Consider the following 22,093-nt stretch of genomic DNA (forward strand, 5'->3'; position numbering starts at 1 on the left):
TTTACTTACAAAAGATCATTACAAAGGAAGGTAGAGTATCAAAAGCCATAATAAAGCAAACCTGGCTCATCTGTTAACTACGAAGTCAAAGCATTAGAATGGTTTCACAATTTGTGGTTGACAAATCACATGTTCATGCCATAAATGTCAAGCATATCAGAACAAACATCAGGAAAACTATCACTTAGAAATTATGGAAAGAACTTGCTCAAAACAGATCCGTTTCTGAAGCTAATGACCACCTTCTCTTCAAAATAGTGGTGAAATACTTGACAGGGAAGGATTAATTCAGAGGTCTATCTTCTTGGAAAACAAATCACAGCATCATCTACTTGGTCATTCTTTTAATTTCTCCCCCTTTTGACCTTTGAAATGGCACGCTGGTTCAGGAAGAAGCATGTCTTGGCCACAGGGCAAACTTTTCATAAGGAGCAAGAAGGCAGAGCAGCCTGCTATGGCTGCAAGCATCCCAATTCTGTGCATTTTGATTTTACACTTCCTTGCCTTTTCTTTTCCTATGAGTTGCTGCTAAATAGGATAACAAAGCCCAGCTGAGCACAGAGATTGAACCACATTGACACTTTTTGACTCCACACACTGACAAAGTTGTCACAGTGAAACAAAAAGACTTTATTTTCTAGAGACGCTGTACCCTGTCCCTATTAAAGCTTACCATCAGTAGCGAGTATATGCAAGTGCCCAATGAGAATTAAGGGTTTTTTCACTTAACACTGACCCATTTACAAATGAGAATCGTAAAGTATTGTATTTGTATTATACGTGCGTGACTCCACGTCCTCCAAACAAATTTCTCAAAATGCTTCTGCTGAAACCTTTTTCAGGTCACAAAGCCAGTGCACCACACCCAAACTCCCTGGAGAGAGCTGATCAAGGATGATCACAGTCAGGAAACAACTGAGACAATTCTACTCTGTGTTTCTGTGAGATCTTTGCACAATCTTACTCGCTGGCCATCAGATGACTAAATGCAAAGCTGAAGGATGGTGCCTTGCAGACATACCATCAACATTCATATTTGAGACAAACACACGAATCAGCAGAATCTTTTTCAAGTATTAGGTGCATCAATTCACAAATAGTTTGTGTGTCGCATTCACAGTTGTGGTGGTTTGCTGCAGTTTTCGCTTAAGGTAAGGACATGACTCCACGACAGAATATGGAGTCCACCATAATCACACCCTTGAACCCCAGTTGAGTAAAAAGAACCATGCTGGCATCTTTTAGTTAACACCATAATGTTTAACTATAAGATTAATTGGGAGATTAACCTTGAAAGGCAACATCTACAGGAAACTACGCATCTGTACATTTTCTGTAAACTAAAAAGCAAAAGTATTGTATCAACAAGATCTTGGGAAGCCACTGCTTCCCTTTTTTCTAGAAGTGTTGCATGGTTTAGTTTTGCACATAGTCTGCTGATAAAGATGTTTGCAGGAGAGGCAAGTACCTGTATATGCTGGCCTGAAGACTTCTTTGACTAACGTGGTCTTAAAGAACAAATATCATGATTATAAACAGCACGTGTCCCCTAAACTCCCCAATTGGACTCAACGACCTTCTCTCCTTATCCACAGGTCGTTTAGCAGCCATTACATGGTTTTAGAAGTATCAGGAATTTAGCCAGGCAACAAAGAGTAATTTCGAACATGGGAAAGGATTTTTCCCTCAGTCTTGTGCAATTTCATAACAGTAAAGCTTTATAGTAAATCAAACCATCATCTTTGGTTTTACAGGGAAGTAATGTAAGAAGGGAAACGAGCACCAGCAATTCATTCCTTACTTGCAGGGTTGAGTCTTTTTCCTTCTCAGACTAGGAATTTGCATCTAAAAGCCAATTAAGAGTAAATACCATTTTTTGACCTCTTGAAACAATGGCTTTTCAAGAAGGACAACTGGCTGTCAGTCAGGCCACAGGTGAGAAGCATTTCACATTGTAAAAGGGTGCCTGAGACTCTTTGTTAGGATGGAAAAGCAAAGGAGGAGGCTTAAAAAACTTCTCTTACACAGTTCACTAATTAACAACACAAACGGCCTCCTTACGTAAAAGATACTTCCTTTTTGCTTTTCTTGGAATAAAAACTCTTTGGCATTCTTTTTCTTTCCTAATCAAGTTATAAAACTTCTCCGTGTTGTAGTAGTTCACATGCTCCTGAAACAGGGTTTGAAACTCAAGAATGGCAATTAACCTCGTCTCAGCCCTTGGACTTGTGGCATTTGGGCGTGACTCATCCATCACATCTCCTGAAAAGCTGACTACAGAATCTCTTTGATCAAGGTGGATGCCTACAGGGCTCCAGTGTTACCATGGCAAAAGACAGCAGACTACCACATGAGCACTTCTGTACTAGATTCTCCACTCTTTACCCTCATGAGAAATTAAATTCAGCAGCAAAGATAAAAGAGGTTGCTTAAGGTTTTGGGGTTTTGCATCTTTTAAGACTCAAAAAAACCTCAGCGTTTTTCCATCAGCAGACAGAAAAAATCTGGAGGACAGGGCATGGGCCTGACTTCCAGAACTTCCAGCGAGACAGAGGATCGGGACAGGACCATTTATTGCAAGAGATCTTCAGCACTAAAATAGAGGCCTTTAAAGCTAATGAATTTCAAAATTCTGGCATCTTAACAATAAACAGTACTTTCACCGCTATTTTGAAGTATCAACTAAGTCTCAGGAAAACATATTTCATGACCACAGTTAAAGTTACAGAAGCTGGAATGGAAGTCAAATGCAGACACTATAAAAATGAATCAACTCCGATTTGTGAAACATTAAATATTCACATATACCTACTCTAACAAACTATTGAAGAAATGGTATGACATTACCTTCTACTGGATTTAAAGTAAAATATTAGAGCTTTGGCACAACTAAATCTTATTTTCCTACTTTGAAAAACTAGTGCATACGCTGTGTAGTAAACACGTAATACCTGCTCTAACGCCACTTGACTTCAATGAGTTACTCAAACAGGCTACTCTGGATGCACAATGTTTCGTGATCAAGCCTTGTAAAATGATCTGATTTTCTCAGAGACAATATGTTATACAAGGGTCATCATACTCTTATTCCTCTTATATATGGGCAATTCAAGACATCTGTGCCTTACACCTCCTCAAAAGCCTTTTTTTCCCCAGGTGTCCAAGAACAAATTTACCATTACTGACAATAGTAGCATTAGGAACAACTGCATACACAGAGTGCACCTAATCACTGCCACCAACGTGTTGTGTGGACTTGCTCTGAGTTTACTACAGCTCATGTTCTGTCTATGGCAATGCATCTACTATCGGTGGAGCAGCACCAGCAATGTTCGGTCAACAGCTGTAAATCGCAGAAACATTTCTTAGTAGAGCCCTTGCAATGTTCATCCCATGCAACGGCTACATTACTGTTAAAAACTACATACTACTTGTTTCTGTGGCAGAACTTTTATTTGGAGGGAAATTATAACTTTTGCATTTACATGGCACAAATTATATACAGTACACTTTCCATGAGAAGAGTTATGATGCTGTTCACAGAAAGGTATCAAATTTGAGATAAATAATGCATAAGCTAAAATATACAAACCAGGGGTGGAGGTGAAACTATTGGCCATTTTTATTATCTGTAGAAGAATTTCAAGGAATAATGTTAATTCAATGTTCAAAAATTTTTAACAAACTTCTAGTAAAGTTAATTGAAATATTTATAATACTATTCCATTGTTGCACAGTATTTCCAATATACAATCAAGAAGATGCACAGAACACAACACTTAATATGAAAAAACCTATTGCACCCACAATTTAAAGGTTTCACTGCCTTTTGGATGCTGCACTACCATATTTATATAAACATTTACAACACTTCAGTAAACACAAAGGTTCTAAATGTAGTGCAGCATTATGGGGGGGCACTTTCAGCTCTTAAAATAAATGTTAAATGCCCATGTGCTGTGCCATTTATTCTAAGCTGATGGTTTAAGCTGTAACCCTTAAATCCTACCGTGAGTAGCAAACACACTTCCCCCACGTTCAGAAGATTACCATCCCCCCGACTACATACTCTATAGAGACCTAAACTGTCCTTGGCTTCATTGTCATTTTGGCGTTTTGCCTCAGTGCTTGTGACAACTATCCCTTATATTATTTTTTTAATGTCCTGTTAAGTAGTCCTGTGTGGAATCTGAAGCAAAAGAATCTGCATCTTCGTTATCAGAATCATCACTACTGTCATCAGCCGCTGGCTCTCCTGTCAGCGCTATCCGGGCATAATCATCAGTGTCTATAGACTTGCAGAAGTGAATGGCATACTTCAGTTTTTCCTCTAGTACTTGCTTACAGGAATACCTGGGCAGCTTCAGGAGAAAGAAGCAAGTGTATGACTCAGGAAGGAAGTGGTCCGGAGGATTGTATTTATCCAATACCTGTTGAAAACAAAAACCGCAATATTTTTGATTTACTGTCCAAACCACAAATAAATATCAAAATAATACCTGAGGGTTTTTTAACAGCGTGTTAGATTTGTGAGTCTGCAGCTGAAATTTCTTAAAAGAACAATGAAGAGACCAAATACGTTTTCCCCTACACTAAGTAAACAAAGAAAGACAGACATATATGAGCTACTTTGATTATGAATATGCGGTTGGGAACAATCTAAAAAAGACTGTATTACTTCAGCAAATACTAAAATACGATTTGAAGACTGTGGTTTTTTAATTTAGCTGAAATGATTAACTGAGCTGAATGAAATGCTAAATAAATGCCAGCAAAAACAGCTGACGACTGACAGTGGAAAACTATCAAAATCCGGAGAAGCAAATGGCTGAGAAATGCAATGAATATCCACCTGCTCAAGTCAAGAGAGAAAAATATTCATAGACATTATAGGTGTCTGTCGCCCTGTGGAATCTACATTGCAATGCTGCATAAACAGTTTAATGAAATCAGCCTGTTCTCTTGTCATGTCATGCTAATACTTCTCCACTACTAGCTTTTTAAAATAAAACCCCCACACCCCATCCCATACACTTTACCTGAATAACAAAGTCCCTCCCTCGAAAGTCTGCAATAGTCCTGGGCAGCCTTGTTCTGCCCCACACAAAACGCAGGAAGAGAGATCGCTCTGTATTGGAAAAGGACTCCATCACTTCCCAGAACCACTGTATCAAGGAAGCAGTTGGTTCAATGCCTTTGTAAGTTGCTACAGATTTCAGAAGGTGAAGCGGAATATCTGGGCTTCCACACACCTGCAAAATAAAATATAGTGACAGGCTACAAAGGTCTGATCAAATCAATTACAGGTGATTTGTTCCCTCCATTCCCTTAAAATATTTAATCAGCTTTTACACTGACAAAACGAACATTCAAATACTTGAAGTGCTGTGCATAGTCTCCTATTACAATAATTCTAAATATACGTCTTCCCATCACAGGTCAGTAGCAAACTTTCTTTCATATTCCTGAATCATGTAAAAATCACATAGCATCTGATGTCATCTACCTGGACTTGTGCAAAGCATTTGATACTGTCCCACACAACAGCCTTGTCTCTAAATTGGAGAGACACAGACTTGACAGATGGACCACTCAGTAGATAAGGAATTGGATGAACGGTTGCACTCAAAGAGTCACGGTCAACGGCTAGATGTACGAGTGGAGACCAGCGACAAGTGGTGTTCCTCAAGGGTCAGTACTGGGATCAGTGCTGTTTAACATCTTTGTTGGTGACAGGGACAGTGGAATTGAGTGCACATCGACACGCTGGAGGGAAGTGATGCCACCCAGAGGGATGGGATCTTGACAGGCTGGAGAGGTGGGCCTGTGCAAACCTCATGAAGTTCAACAAGGCCAAGTGCAAGGTCCTGCACCTGGGTCAGGACAATCCCAAGCACAGAGACAGGCTGGGGGATGTGGGGATTGAGAGCAGTGATGTGGAGGAGGACTTGGGTGTGCTGGTGGGTGAAAAACCAAACATGACCCAGCAATGCGCGCTTGCAGCCCAGAAAGCCAACAGCATCCTGCGCTGCATCAAAAGCAGCATGGCCAGCAGGTTGAGGGAGGTGATTCTCCCCCTCTACTCTGCTCTCATAAGACACCACCTGCAGTGCTGTGTTCGGCTGTGGGGCCCCCAGCACAAGGAAGACACGGATCTGCTGGAGCAGGTCCAGAGGAGGGCCATGAAGATGATCAGGGGTCTGGAGCACCTCCCCTGTGAGGACAGGCTGAGAGAGTTGGGGTTGTTCAGCCTGGAGAAGAGAAGGCTCTGGGGAGACCTTATAGCAGCCTTCCAGTGCTTAAAGGGGGCCTGCAGGGAAGGTGGGGAGGGACTCTTGATCAGGGAGGGTAGGGATGAGGGGTAATGGCTGCAAACTGGAAGAGGGGAAATTTAGATTAGATATAACGATGAAGAAACTCTTTACTATGAGGGCGGTGAGACACTGGCACAGGTTGCCCAGAGAAGCTGTGGCTGCCCCCTCCCTGGCAGAGTCCAAGGCCAGGTTGGATGGAGCTTTGAGCAACCAGGAAGGTGTCTCTGCTCACGGCAGGGAGGCTGGAACCAGGTGACCTTTAAGGCCCCCCCCAACCCAAACCATTCTATGGTTCTATAAACTAAACATTTTACTGGGCGTGAATAGCTCAAATTTACCTCCTAGGTCCTTTTTTTTTGTGGGTTTTTTTTTGTTGTTGGGATTTTTTTTTTATTCATTTGTTTGTTTCTTCCAGAAATAATTCATTGCATCACTGCTCAGCTACATCAAAATAACCTTACTAACACCAAGAGAGCAAATAAAGAGTTTTTAGTCTTTCCTTGGACAAAACGTTTGACTCATAAAGCAATCACTGTGAACAGTATTTAATGTGGGGTTTGGATTAGTAAAATGTAAGTGAAGAATCTCACTCCAAGTTAGTTTGACAGAGGTAGCAAAGCAGAAATTCATACCATAGTTTCCAGTTCATATCCTGTAAACAGTGAAAGTAGAGGAACTGGATCAACACGGGCCATCCCCTCACGAACTGCTGCAACTTGTTCATCAAATTCATGAAGTCTGCAGAAACACAGAGTTTCCGTGAATGCCATTTCTAACAGTTATTTACAGCAATTACCGTAATATCAAGGAAACTTTAATCACTCTCCTCAAGTCTCCAGCTATGTACCAAGGAACATTTATAAACATTTATCACACAAGATACTTGACTTATAACAGTTTCTACACCAATTCATATTGCACAGCAAGCTCAATATGGAGAGGTATCTCCCAACGTTTAGGATATTTTGTTTCCAGTATTATTCACGTGCTGTGCCTGGCATGAACAACCAATATGCCATTTGGAAACAACATGATCTTGGGAAAAGAACAGCTGTGCTTTGAAACTCTGCCCTCATTTTACCACATTATGGTAAAAGAAAAATGGATCTGAACTAAAACATGATGTCTGAGGGGACAGTTGTTGTTGTATTTGTTGTATTTCAAGGTAGACACAGATAAGTCCTAATGTTTTGCTGCTCCAGCTGCCACCCAAGATTTGTCTTCTGCCTTTTTTTTTTTCCTGTCAAATAATTTCTGAGATGTTTTACAGAACTATCCAGAGCAGAGATTCATATCATTGACAAGTCCTGTCCTCAGGCTTGTCATCACCAAAATAAACAAAAATGTCACGACAAACTTAGTCTTTCGCATCTGCCTTTTCATACGGATCCTATACAGGTGTTAGTTTTTCTCTCAAGGGCCTCATATAATTAAAAAACTTGATATTTAATCTAAACGTTTAAATGTTTCTCCTAAAGGCCTTTTATAAGTGTAAAATGCTTTAGAATTGCTTGTGTCCTTTGAGGATAGCCAGAACTGTCAAGAGAACAAAACCGTTTCTTCAAAGGAATGTAACATTTTATATAGATACATCATTTATCCATTCCAAACAAAATTTCCCTCCACTGTCAAAAATACATTTAAGTCTTGGTTCATAAACATTGCGGGGGGGGCGGGGCGTGGAATGAAGACTGTAATTCAGTAGTTGTTGGAAGACACTATAACTACAAACTAATAAGCAAGTATATAGTGACAATATAGTCTTGCTCAAGGACTCTCTAAAGCAGCTAACTACGGAGAAGAGACTAAAACAACTATGAATTTGTTTCTCATCCAAATTATCCAAGTTCCCACATTTCAGCAGGCACTAGGCCCACTGCTTCACATAACAAGATGCCTACAGTTGCTTCTTAGATGTACTTGCCTAGATTAGCTATCTAGGTATTTAAATAACCAAAGGCCTGTCTTCTCAAATACTTAGTAATTATTTCCCACTGATTTCAGTCCAATGTTCAGCTTCTGGCACCTGTGGGTGAACTTACTTGTCTGCATATAGGTGTCAGACTTATTTTACGGTGTCCAAGGAACCAACATTCTGTTTTGTGTATTGTAACTGACATAAGAATAGAGTAAAAATTCAGCTGGGACTGCTCTTGACTGCAATCGATGATATGAAAAACTCTGGAAGCAGTAGTACTAAACCCAAGCTCTCTTCACAAACAACTTAATGATCAAGTTACTACTTTATTGTGTAGGAAGAACTAGATGGATGGGGCATTTCTCCACCTGCAAAACTGGCTGCCAAAACTGCTCTGTCACAACAGCTATTCAAACCTAGAGCCATACCTGCTAGTTTATTTTGTTTCCTAAAAATTAAGTTTAATCTTTTCTGCTTGGACAGATTAAAAAAATAATTAAAAAAAAATCAGAAAATCAACACTGTAATCGCATGAAAATATTAAAACACTTTTCTATACAAGAGGTTAAAGAAGTATATTGTTTAAAAGCTTTTATGTATTCTTTAAAAGAAAATGTTTATTCGTGTCAATAATTTGAATGACTTATTCAACAAACCTGTAGTTTATTGCCAGCCTCACATACTCGGCTCTATTATCCAGTGTAATATGGGTGTACTTGGAACTCAGCTGAATATCTTGACCACTTGCATTAGGCACAGTGAATGGGAGGCTCATAGCTTCAAACTCTTCTGAAGTAGCTTCGTTGTCTCGAATGTACATAAGCCCAGGAATAAAATCTTTATCAACCTTTTGAAAATAACAAGTCCAAGTTTACTATCACTATACGACAGCATCTCTTACATATCAAAAGCAGTGCATCATGTGTCATCTAGCAAAAGCATTGTCCAATGTCTGACCAAAACCCATCTAACAATTTCAAAGCCATAAAATAGCTTAGTATTTTACATAAAATTTCTTTATGCTGGGATGTGGGATGGTGTATGTGTTCTAGATTTCAATCCTTTTAGGGAGCATTTGTCAAGAAACTGTATTATACAAGAAAACGGATTTAAAGCTTACAAACATAATCATCTCTACCAAGTCCAATGCTGGTTTTGGTACAAATGGAATCCCCTTCTTGATAAATAAATAACTCTGCTTTCACATTAAGTACATTTCTACATAACACTATTTGGGAAGGAACTCTTCTTGATAGCTAAGATGTAACTCTCATTCCACATCTACTGAGCTCGCTAAGCAGAAACTGAAAGTTTCTGATGCTCAGTACATGCACACAAAATATTTTCAGTGTTAGTTTGAACTCATTTTCTTTTACTCCAAAACAGTGTAGGTGTGTGCACCCAATCAGTTACTGCATCTTGGCACCACAGACAGTAAAAGCTACAGAAAGATCTACTGGAAAGTAGGAGTTCAACGACAAAACATTTGTCTAATCAAATCCATGAGAAGACTGCAGAATGCTCTAGAATTCAAATATCTTATTTAACTACTTTTGAACAACTTAAATTTACAGTTTTAACATTGAGTACAAGTCATCCTTATATATTGGCTCAAAATGTGAAGGGACAGTCAAAATACAAGTATATAGAAACCAGGGAAGTCAACCACCGAAGAAAAATTTATGCTAGAGCCTGCTTGTCTTCTGTAAGTTATACGTACTCAGGACCTTCATACTTACCTCACTGAGATCAGCAATTGTTAGGTTCATTCCTGCAAGCTGTTTCCACACTGGCTCAGCCAGGTTGAGGCTCAGAGGGCTGCCAGTCCTGATAGCAATGCCCAGAAGCACACCTGTAAGTTCAAACATAAATATTTTGAATTATTTTTTTTGGTTAAGATTCCCAATATTCAGATTATGTAATGCAAGTAGAATGTCACAGTGTTGCTAGGAAATTACCAAGAAAACGAAACATGTTCATATGCAAGAGTGACTTGGCAGCAGGATTTAATAAGAAACAATCTCTGTTTGCTCCAGATTCATCTCTTCCATTTGGTGTCACAATTAACAGAGGGGTCAGCCCATTCTGAAGCTCCTCACACATTTCTGCTATTGATTCACTATATCCTCCGCCGCAGTCATCCACAGATTCACCTTGGAGAAGAAAAAAGGCTCAACATTAAATGTTCTTTCAAAAATAAATGAAGTATTGAAAGAAATTGTATTTCCTTCCACAGGGATGACTAAATAAACAAAAGTTTACTAAAAGCTACACTGTCATATCTGTTCATATGAAAACCCTTTATGTTTTGCTTTATATTTGGGTATTTACAGTTCATTGTAAATCGTATTATCTAGAATATTATACAATATATCACAGTGTCAAAAATACTATTTTGCCAGAGTGTGTAACTAACATATTTGTGTTATACACTAATCAAAATAAAATAGAATAGAGATAGAAAAAGTGAAAGCAATGTGATTCCTAAGTGACACTTGAAAGTCAATATATTTTATATATCTTGTTTACGGTAGATAGACTGGCTCTTCAATCTAAAATATTTTTCATCAAAAAGCTCAAAGTGATATGTGAATTGTAAAAACAATCCTATCCGTAAAACCAGCTAGCCAGGATTATTTACCAATTCAGACAGCTGAAAAACAGGTTTAGGTTTTGCAGAATGTTTGTTGTAAGCAGAAGAGTTGCCCCTGGAATCTGAGGAGAATTACAGACACACTTCCACTAATCTCGATTTTTTTTTTTTTTTATGAAATCATTTTAACAGGTTTTTTTTAATTTCTAACATTCCTCTGCCTACGCAGACAGATTGTTCTCCTCTATCCCCTCCTCCCTTCAGGTCCTCCAAAAAATTAAATCTCAAACAAATCTGTAAATTTAAGTGCAAACTACGGGGAGGTGGAGAATCCTCTTACCAACAAACTTGACTTTCCAAACACGATGAGGAAGCAGAAGGCTATCAGGGCTAAAGGAACTCATTTTAGCACACATTTGTCCAAACACTGACTTTGTACCATCAGGCCCAGCCAGTCCTCCTTTACTCCTAGAACGCTTTACCTATGGAGTAAGCACAGTATAAAAGTCACTGTAACGTATTTCAGCTGGCATTGCAGTGCAGATAAGACCATAAGATTCACATTTACAAAATACTAATGTGTCCAGTGAAACATCTGCAGAAGTCCCCAGCATGTCTTGTATATGTGTGACATATACAGAACCACCACCAAATGTCAAGTTACAGCACTACAGTATTTTTCATTACCTTCTAATATCCATTCCTAGATCTAGATTATCACAGACTCCTATTACATATCCCTATCCTCTCCAGGAGGATGAAAGCACTTAAAATCTCCGTCTATTAGGAGCCTATAGCTATTTCAGAATTACAGGATGGCTGAGGTTAGAAGGCACATCTGCAGGTTATCTGGTCCAACCCCCCTGGATCAACCTAGGCCACCTAGTGCCAGCTGCCCAGGACCATGAACAGATGGCTTTCAAATGTCTCCCAAGGATGGAGACTCCACAGCCTCTCCAGGCAACCTGTGCCAGTACTCAGTCACTCTCACAGTGAAAAAGTTTTTCCTGATGGTCAGAGGGAACCTCCTGTCTTTCCATTCGTGCCCATTGCCTCTGGTCCTGTCACTGGGCACCAGTGAAAAACGCCCGGCTCCATCTTCTTTGCATCCTCCCTTCAGGTATGCAAAAATATGCATTAATGACAAGCCTGCTGAGCTTTCTCTTCTCAAGGCTAAACTGCCCCAGCTTTCAGCCTTTCCTCATAGGAGAGATGTTCAAATCCCTTAATCATCTTAGTGGCCCTTCACTGGACTCTCTCAGTATGTCCATGTCTCTCTTGTACTGAGGAGACCAGAACTGGACCCAACGCTCCAGATGTGGCCTCACCAGTGCTGAGTAGAGGGGAAGGATCACCTCCCTTGACCTGCTGGCAACACTCCTCCTAATGTAGCCCAGGACACCCGTTAACCTTCTTCATGGCAAGGGCCCGTTCCTGGCTCATGATCAACTTGGTGCCCACCAGAATCCCCAGGTCCTCTTCTGCAAAGCTGCTTTTCAGCTGGGTTACCTCCAGCATGTACTGGTGCATGGGGGTTGTTCCTCCCCAGGTGCAGGAGTTCACACCTCTCCTTGTTAACTTCATGAGGTCCCTGTCAGGCCATTTCTCCAGCCTGTAGAGGTCCCTCTGGATGGTAGTATGACCCTCTGGTGTATCAACCACTCCTCCCAAACTTGCCAAAGGTACACTCTACCCCATCATCTAGATAATTAATGAAGATGTTGACCAGGACTGGACCCAGTATTGACCCTTGGTTACTGGCCTCCAACTAGACTTTGTACCACTGATCACTATCCTCTGGGCCCGGCTGTTCAGCCAGTTTTCAACTCACCTCACTGTCTGCTTATCCAACCCATGCTTTGTTGGCTTGTTTCTGATATAAATACAGGACACAACTAAACCTTAAGGAGAAAAAATTACTGGTTCCAGGACAGGCTGCACTGCAACTTCTGCAAAAGGTCCTATCTCTATGACATAGCTGTTCAACTGTCAGCGATTACTATGATTATCACTATTTATAAGCACTGCAAATTCCAGCGCCTCTAAAGAGAAGAAATTTTTCAACTAATGCTTAGATTTGCACAGACATGAAAAACAGTATCTGGTTATCCAGATGCTTCCGCTGCATGTCCTGAACTGATCTCACAATGCTGAATGATTGTTCTAGGTAATTTTTATGACCTGACGTAGTTACAACTACTTGAGGCAATCTTAGTTCAAACACAGCTGACCACAATGATGATGATTTTATTTTTTTTTAATAAAACTAAAAATTTGGAGGCTGATTATGCCTTAGTAATTTTACTATTAGAGCTGGAAACATGCAAAAACAATAGGTGTGTTCATTGCAGCTAGACTGAATGATTCAGTTGACAACCCTGGAGGCTTTCTTCCCTAGAAAAGGAATTTGATGTTCCCTCAACTACCAATACCTTACTTATCTTTAATTTCAAAGAGTTCATTGTTCATCTGTCTCTACTCAGCATTTTATCTGTTCATCTTTAAAGGAAAACGCAAACAGATGGGTATCAACGATAAAATTCATTGACAAAGTTTTCTCCCCCTATTTCTGAAGAGGCAGCCAATGCCTTAGTAAATTCAGTTTTTCTGGATTACAATCCACTTAGTTAATGCATCCTACCTCTACTCATACATTCGATTGTAACGTCTGTGTAAGTTTTTCATACCTAAGACAGATCAGAGGCTGTGCTGTTGGCCGGAAAACCAAATACTTGTTATTCTTATATTCATTAATGATAACATTTAAATATGCATCTATAATACTTACTAGAAGTCTCTAAAAATGAGCAAGTACTACCAAAATACATATGTATATATGCACAGAGCAATGTGTCTCTTAGGCACCTACAGAAAAAGTATATTTTAAGATTTGATTTAGATCTGTAAGAAATGGCACGCAGGGAAAATCCAACGTATTTTGCTGCAAGAAATGCATACAAAGTGCATAATAATACAAAAAGCATTTCGCTATTATACAGAGGAAAGAAATGGAAAGTAAACAGAAGGCTAGAGAAACACAAGACTTTTTTCGTCCTTGGTGTTCTGCAATTTATATTCTCAACCTGCCCTGACTGCAAAGGAACTCCTACAGTGCACACAGTTCACCAGTATCTGTCAGTCTGTTCATTCAGAAATAACCCAGACTTATCCCACTAATCTGTATTTGGTCCCATTTCAAGCTATAGTGCACCTCAAAATCCAGTTGCTGGGATGCTGCATACATCTGATGCTTTGGATAAAACATCCACCAGATTTCTTTCAGGTATTATTGAAAGGCTGTCAGTCTCAAGTCCTCCTTGTGTTTAAGAAGTTCTGTTATCAACACAAGCTGGTTTTAATTCAATAGATTACTAAGAAATTTGGATGCCCAAGAAGTTCAAAGCTGAGAAATAACTGAATCTTCTCATAAAAAGAGGAAAGTATGAGTAGAAGGTCTACGAAACCAGTAGTTAATTCACTGTTTTTTCAAACCTCAGACCTAAAATACAAATTAATCAAGTGACAATAAAAAGGCAAGCAATCCTGCCTGAACTGAACAGGATGGCATGTACATTTGCTATTATACATTTAATTTAGTATTTATTTAACAGCAACACGGAATTTTCATTTACTCTAATCATTTAAATGCAGGAATGGTTACAATTTGACTTTTAACAATGCAATGTAAGAACACCATGAAGGATTATTGGCATTTCTGTGAGCACCTTAACATATTGTTTGCTGACAAAGACAGATGCACATATTAAAATGTATTAGGTTATTAGCAAAGAGTAAAACACTTCACTGAAAAATGGCAAAAATTCATACAAATATGTTTAGGCCACAATCCACCACAGCTGTTCTAGCTTTTTATTGTAAAGGTCTGGAGCACAGCATCTAGCTTATGGTTCCACATTATCCCCTTTAGAGATGCAGTAAGTATCCTGTGAAACCTACTCTACTGAATAGAGTCAGATATAACCTTCACTGAATACACGCCTTATTAAAAACAGATTATGCAGCATCTCAAGATTTTACAATACAGTTCTAGCCTTCTTGCTGATAACTTTTTAGCATAAAACAAGTTACTATGTTGATTAGAGCCCAAGAAGGATTTTCATAAAACAGTCTGCCATCAGAAGATATCAGCTTGTGAAAAAACAACTATTTTTGGACCAGAGAGAAATGCAGCAGTTTAAAAGCAGCATACAGTGAAGTGTGGAAGAATCAAGTTCAAGAACTTGCCTCAGTGAATAACCACTTATTGTGAGCAGAAAGATTCCAACAAAGGGGCAGAGGCACTCAAGTCAAACTGTAATCTGGTTAAACCATTCTGAAGTGATGAAGATCAAAATTTAAGTTCTTTCTCTGAATCTGAAGAGTAAAACCTTGTATTTGTCTCAAGTAGCCTGAGAGTACCCACTGAAATTCTGGCCATCCTGCGAGACTCTCTCCAACCCACCAGAACTTAGCAGAAATGTAGTATATAAAGCCATGCACTCAGATACTGACTAAAAAGTTTGCAAAAAGATGACAGCTTATTAGTTGGAATCAGCTAAGAAAGAGAAATACGTACAGTTAATACAGAAGACAGATCTATGAAGAAGAAAACCACAATTCAAGGGTATGTCATGAAATCAATCTCCAGAAGCAGTAGAGAAGTATCAGTGCGGTAATTACAAGGGCATAGTCTCACCTGTACCTTGAGGTTTCAGTTATCTATGCTCAAACTGAAATACTACATAAAAAATACAGTATAAAGATACGAGGAGTAGAGAAAGACTATTCTACATAAGCAGGAAAAAAAAAAAAGCTTTGTTTGATCAGTGTAGGAAAGTGAAGGCTGTCACGAAACAAGTGTTCTTTAAAAGCACATTTGATAAGGGAGAAGACAATAACCAGGAAGAAGGAATGTGTTTAAACTGAAGTATAACAGTCACAAAAGAACAAATAATTAATTCATCGATACGCTTTGCCAGCTTTAAGATTAGATCATTTTTAATCATCATGCTAGTGAGATTTCTGTAACCTATATTTAATAAGGAGCCCTAGTGAGGAGGAAGAAGCTATTCTTAAAGTGGGATTTCATATATCCATACGTGTGACACTCCTCCCATGACAGTAGAGAACACTGAACCAGGACATCATTTGCAATATTACATTCCTGAAAGCAGACGTTCTCCTTACTAACTGAAATTTGTTTCCCTTTTAAAAGAAGGAAATTCTTTTCAACTGCTGTGATAATCTCATTCATCTAAAGGCAAAGATATGATTTAACAAAACTACGAATTTGTCTACCTATAGGTCATAACACGCTGTCCATTTGACACCACATGAGCTACACCCATACTTAGATACTAGGTAAACATGACCTGCTAGTAAGAGGGTCAGCAAGTAAACCTGAGTACCAGAGCCCTGTCTAGACATGTAACTGTTAGTTCACTTTCTGGCTCAGTCTTCGGCTGCTTCCATTACACCCTTCCAGAACAAGGCCCAGGTGCTATTCTGGAACATTTCACTTAACAACCACTCCCCAAAAGTAATATGGATAAAAGTGCATCAAGTTTAGTTTCTTTTACCCTACGTGGTCCTCCAACAGTGCCCCAAACTGTCTCTGTGTGTTCAAGCTTGCCCTCATGCTACATCTCAAAGCATAAAACATACTCAATTTTATGCTGTAGAAATACCAGGTGAGCTGCAGCACAGCCATCACATTGTATTTCACACGTCTTGAGCAAGAAAACTACATAAAACTACTGTGTCCTACTATCACAAGGCTCCCAACAGAAAAGATCCAGGGCCAAGCAGTAAATAAGGTGAATGTGATCTACTCTAAAGGAATGTGGCTCATGCAAAACTTGACTTCAGAACAAAAAAGTGGTGTTTGGCCTACTTTTATGCTGCAAATTAGACAGCTGTTAAGTCCAGTTCTGGTACTCTGAAAGAAACCACTGAACAACAAGGTAAGCTGAGGAAATATTTTTAAAAAACAGGTGAGTATCTGGAAAACATCTTTAAATTAAAAACTCATCTGTTTATTTTATATGAAGGAAGATTATGAAGTGAATTGACCACACCATATAATAAATAAACTGTAAGAAGAGCCTTCTGAAAGCAGAGGGATCTTAAAGCCTAGCTGTAGTTAAACTCACAACTGCAAATAAGATGAAAATTCTTAACATTGACAATTAGCTGTTTGACACTACGTAAAGCAGCTTTGAATCTTCAATTAAATATTATAAAGGGTCAAACAGTTTAAGAATCCACATTTTCATTCTCTGCAAAAGCTAACTCAAGAAATTGTGACCCGTACTTGATACTGTGTAATAAGGCCAGATCATGAACACCATCTTTTTTAACCTTCACTTGGCTAAACCTAGGACAGATTTGTGTTACAGCAATATTTCATTTCCCCCAGAAGCTATGAAGAAGGGAAGCCCTGCAGCTACCGTTCTTTTCTAGAGTTCAAGACAGATTCAAGTAACGAACTGGAATACAAGAGAAAGCCTATCTTAACTCAACAGTAGGAGGACACTAGGAAATGAGCCCAAAACCTACTCAGTAGTTTGCTGCTTAAAGTTAAATACTCACACTGCTTTATTGGACTTTACGATTTCACACACACACACAAAAAGTAACGAGAAAATCTCCACCGCTCTCTTCAGCTTCAACTTCCCAAATAATAAACTAAAACAAAACATTTAATCACATAATATTACCACAAGAAATTTTAAGTGCCCACATAAAATGGCAAAGAAGCAGAAACAGGGTCCAGCCACAACAGGATGTACTTCTGTTCACCAAGACAAAAATAGTTGGTCAAAATTTTCACAATTTCTCCATTCTAACCTTACAAACAGTAGGTTTTCTTACTTTTTTCAATATACAAAAAACCAAAACCATCACTAAAGGAAAGAAATGCATGAGGACTCTGTAAGACCAGGCTTCAGTCCATTTAAACAAAAACAATGTTTCACTATTCTACGTTACAGAAATGTCTATGGAAAAAAGACATATCTAGCCTAAGGCACAACATTACATTTTATAACGTCAGTGACAAGGAAAAAAGCCCTTTTGTATCAAAGAGTTCTGCAATCAATATGACCACATGTGATGACCAGCAAAGGACAAGAGTTTATCAGCCTGATTTTTAATTATATTCAAGTGCGCTTTTTTCTTTCTTGTCCCCTTTTCTTTTTTCCTGCATGTTCTCGGTTATGAAAGCAACAGCTGAATAATCCCTCTGACCATCTGGAAAGGTAATAAAGGCATCAGAATCACTACTCTCTCAAATTATCTAATGTAGTGAGTTTTGAAAAAGCAGTCCTTTGTCAAACAGGACATCTTTCGCTCGTTAGAGCCTGAATAATTCGCTTAGTATTTCAGCAAGTGTCGCCCACCCCCTAAACAACTACAGTGTGGATGAAAACATACTGAAAAGAAAATGAGCAGCCCTTGCTGCATTCACTTCTTCATTGTTTGATTCTCTGATAAAAATTCAACTCTTCAGTACTCTGGACGCCAAACAGCTGAAGCAAAGGGACTTGACAAATGTATAGCACTCTGGGCTAAATCAAAACTTCAACTTAAGATACCTGTATTCTGTTGAGCTCCACGACTGGCCCATGCTGACGATCTCTCACCATAGTTGCTTGCACAACTTTTCTGAAAGCTGCCTCCTAAAAAAAGGAAATAAAAAAGAAAAGTTACAATAGCAGCAATCGAGTAAGAACACTTCACATATTTCATAGATAAACACATACTTAGTCAACTCAGGGAGGAAAAAAAAAACCCGACTCCTCAGCACAATAAACTGATGCTGCATTATCCTTCAGGAATTTCCTTCTGAGAACATCACAGAACACTAGACACCTCTGAGTCTTTCTTTAGAAGTGCTAATACAATTCAAGTCTGAAACAGCTGGGATACTAAAATAAGTAAAGAACAAAGTCACCCCTCTATCACTCAAAACCATGACTTGAAAGGTTGTACTGCACCCAGATCCAGTTATTATGAAGCAACAAACATGCTACTGAGCGCAGGTACAAATTAGTCTACACCAGAATAATATATGTATATGGAGAGTAACTAAGGTCAGAGAAAAACAAACAAAAAAGCCAAAGATGAGATCACCTTGCTATGGTAGGCAGTAAATAAAAAATAAACTAAAAAAATGAACTTTTCCTGCAAATTCAAGTATCTGAGGTCCTCTCACTAAATATTTAGATCTAATTTTATACTGTCAATTTCAAGGAAGCTTTAAAAATATTTTCAAGTCTTTAGGATTTCTGAAGATAAGCCTGACTTAAACACCGAGATATAAATATGGCATCACAACTTCCCGTACTTCTGACGAACGCTTCTGACATAAAATGTGCCTGATATCACATTTTGTCTTATATCTGAAGCCCTTCTGTAACTGCTTGGCAGACTCTTGAAGTAAATTATGTTTAATGTGCTCCTGCATACCCATTCCTATACTTAACATCATATACCTAAAGTCTCCCTATTAATAGCACTAATACACAAGTGTCATGAACAGAACAGCTAGGACTTCCCTTTCTTTTTTTTCCAATTCAAGTTTTAATTAAAAATATGTGGTATTCTCCTGGTCTGTGAAGCACGTATTCTGCTGGATTTCTCTACTGCACAAGAGACCCTGACATAATACACGCTATGGAGTCTAGTTACAGGCCATGTGTCTTGCTTAAAAACATAGAACAGCACTGCAGAGGGAAACTTAACTGCTTCTCTTTAAAAATATATCTCCCAGCAGATTTTGTCTGTTTATATAAGGTTATCATCTTTTGTTAGACGAGTTACTATGACAGTGAGAAAATTCAGATACAAAACTGATGATTATACTGAAGGCAAGTCATGTTCTTAAAGGTTTTCCAAATCTGAAGTTCAGCGTAAGTGTTGTAGCCTTGAAGCATTATAATCAGCTAGATTTTCTGATGACTGACTTTACTTACAACTACAAAAATGCACTTCCTTTACCGGTTTGAGATTGAACTCCTAGGTATTTTGTCTTCACTTTTAGCCCAGTCTAAAACTCATTTGTACCTGCATAGAGCTTTGGATAAACTAATATATCACCTGATGATGACAACTGAAATAGAAAAAGCAGACAATGACCATTTCATACCTATCTCACATTTTTTTCCAGGATAGCATCTACTGAATACTCTAGAAGAATTCAGCTATACTACAAACTGAAGACTTATAGTGTAAAGTTATTTTCAAGATCAAGACAAGGAAGTGCTCCAATGAAAAACTGAGGTAAACATAAAAAAAAGAAAACATTCACAAAGCAAGAAATTTGCATAATCAGAACGCAATATTTGACACAGACAAAACAAATTGAGACATACAGTTCTATTTTCTTCAGAAACAGTTTAAACAGTACAATTCACTTAGAGTTACAAATCACTCCCTTAAAAACATTCTGATAAATACCTTTCCCTGTGATATCAGTATTCCCCGTAATGTGTCAAACCCAACTGAGGGTCCTTGGCCAGTTTCATCAAGTCTTCCTTCAAGATCAAACATTGGAATGCAAGGACAGAACAGTTCAGAAATGTGATGCAACAGCAGAAGCCTGTTTCTCAATGAAATGATGGGAATTTCCTGCAGATGATTGTACTCCATAGGAACCTGTGATAAGTCAACGACATCCAAATGTAATATAAATTTATTATATATTTACTTTAGTAAACAGAACAACAATTTATAAGATTTGCAGGTAAACTTGTATTAGAAATTCAGGTATTTGCTTATTCACACTGTCAAAACTTAATACGTGGAGTTCAGTTGTTTATAAAAGATACTAACAGTATCCATCTAAACTGAAACAAGTATTAAAAACATGACAGACTATTCTTGCTATTCTATATTTTACAATTCTGTGTATGGATAAACATAGGCAAAAAAATGGGTACATCCTGTCATCACTACACCCAGGCATTACAGCTGAAAGAATATTCAAAAAACAATCTTCTCAATGTAAAGCAAGTAATGAAAAACACCCTTGGAAGGCATAAGATTTTTCATACCTGGAATACAGAACTAAAATTCCTGCCAATTTGCAAACTGAGTTACTGTTCTGCATTGGATTAACAACTGAAGGAAGAGGCTTTCTCACCTCAGAAAACTGGAATCCTTCCTTGGAAATATGGAAGTAAAACAAAATAACTGGCTGAAACTCAAAGCCAAATCGAAGCACACCAAGCTTATGCAGGGATTTAGAAACAAAAGGTACCTACTGAAAGATGAGCAACAAGCATACTAAGTATGCTTAAAATCCAAACACCATAAGCCAAAAATATTACCTGTGTAGGGAGCTTGCCAGCATTAGCAGGTTTACTGGTTGACCAAGCTAAAGTATGTGCTGAGCCGCAGGCCACTCTGTTGATCTTTTTACCCTGAAGTGCTGCAACCAAGCGAGGTCTTTGGATGGCATTAGTCGTTCCATCTCCAAGCTGCCCTTCATCATTATCTCCCCATGTATACACTTCCCCTAAACCAATAAAGATAATTAAATGTTCTGAAGCTAAGATAGAAGCTTTTTGCCTTTTTTTTTTTTAATTAGTATTTATAAATCCTTTAACCAAATGAGGCCTTGGACTGTAATCAAGATTTCTAGGACTGATGACCATCCCGAAATCCACTATCTAGTGCACATAAATCTTGAATAACATGGTTAGGCCCATGGTCTATGTAGAGCAGCCAGTATAAGATGCATTTATTTCCTCATAGTTTTTATAACTTTAAAGTTCTGTTCCGGAACAGGAGGGAGTGGTGGAGCCCAAAAATAACAATAGACACACCAGAAACAGCCTGTATTTGGTAGTTTCACAGCAAAAAAAAGCTGGTAATAAAAAAAGAACTAGAAAAGGCTTAACGTTTTGTATGAGACAAAAGAAAAAACCCTATAATAGCTTGTATTACTAGAGAGGACATTAAAATGGGTGCTTACTGTTGCAAGATAATTAGAAAACACTTTTAAAATAGCAACCTGGTTTCCGAGCATTCATTTTTCTGCAGCTATATCCTATTTTACTAGCACCTATGAAACACTCAGTTATTGTGCAGACTTGTTAATTACATGTGGGAGTGAGTCTGCTACAAAGAACATGCAGTATCTCAACCCGCTCTGTAAGAAGCAATATTGTTTGTGTAGCGCTTCATTTAGCAAGTTAAACACGTCAGCAGGCTCAGAAGACCCTGTAAAACTAAAAAAGCAGCTAAATCCACTCATTCTACTAC

The 22,093-nt window shown here is 38.5% G+C and overlaps 1 protein-coding gene across 1 annotated transcript in view; it reads right to left on the reverse strand.

Annotated features, from left to right (window-relative positions):
• Positions 1-3,431: 3,431 nt before the first annotated feature.
• Positions 3,432-22,093, reverse strand: part of HERC2 (HECT and RLD domain containing E3 ubiquitin protein ligase 2) — a 113,838-nt gene continuing 95,176 nt past the window's right edge. The window contains exons 83-92 of the mRNA XM_086477113.1: positions 21,157-21,344; positions 20,285-20,482; positions 18,421-18,504; positions 11,166-11,307; positions 10,191-10,385; positions 9,972-10,084; positions 8,889-9,079; positions 6,947-7,052; positions 5,040-5,252; positions 3,432-4,430 (exon numbers count right to left, since the gene is read on the reverse strand). Coding sequence (XP_086333239.1) covers positions 4,158-4,430; positions 5,040-5,252; positions 6,947-7,052; positions 8,889-9,079; positions 9,972-10,084; positions 10,191-10,385; positions 11,166-11,307; positions 18,421-18,504; positions 20,285-20,482; positions 21,157-21,344 — 1,703 coding nt within the window. The 3' untranslated portion in view covers positions 3,432-4,157. The remainder of the gene's footprint in view (positions 4,431-5,039; positions 5,253-6,946; positions 7,053-8,888; positions 9,080-9,971; positions 10,085-10,190; positions 10,386-11,165; positions 11,308-18,420; positions 18,505-20,284; positions 20,483-21,156; positions 21,345-22,093) is intronic.

The sequence above is a fragment of the Leptosomus discolor genome, chromosome 1, assembly GCF_034619465.1.
Source record: "Leptosomus discolor isolate bLepDis1 chromosome 1, bLepDis1.hap2, whole genome shotgun sequence".
NCBI classification, from domain to species: domain Eukaryota; kingdom Metazoa; phylum Chordata; class Aves; order Leptosomiformes; family Leptosomidae; genus Leptosomus; species Leptosomus discolor.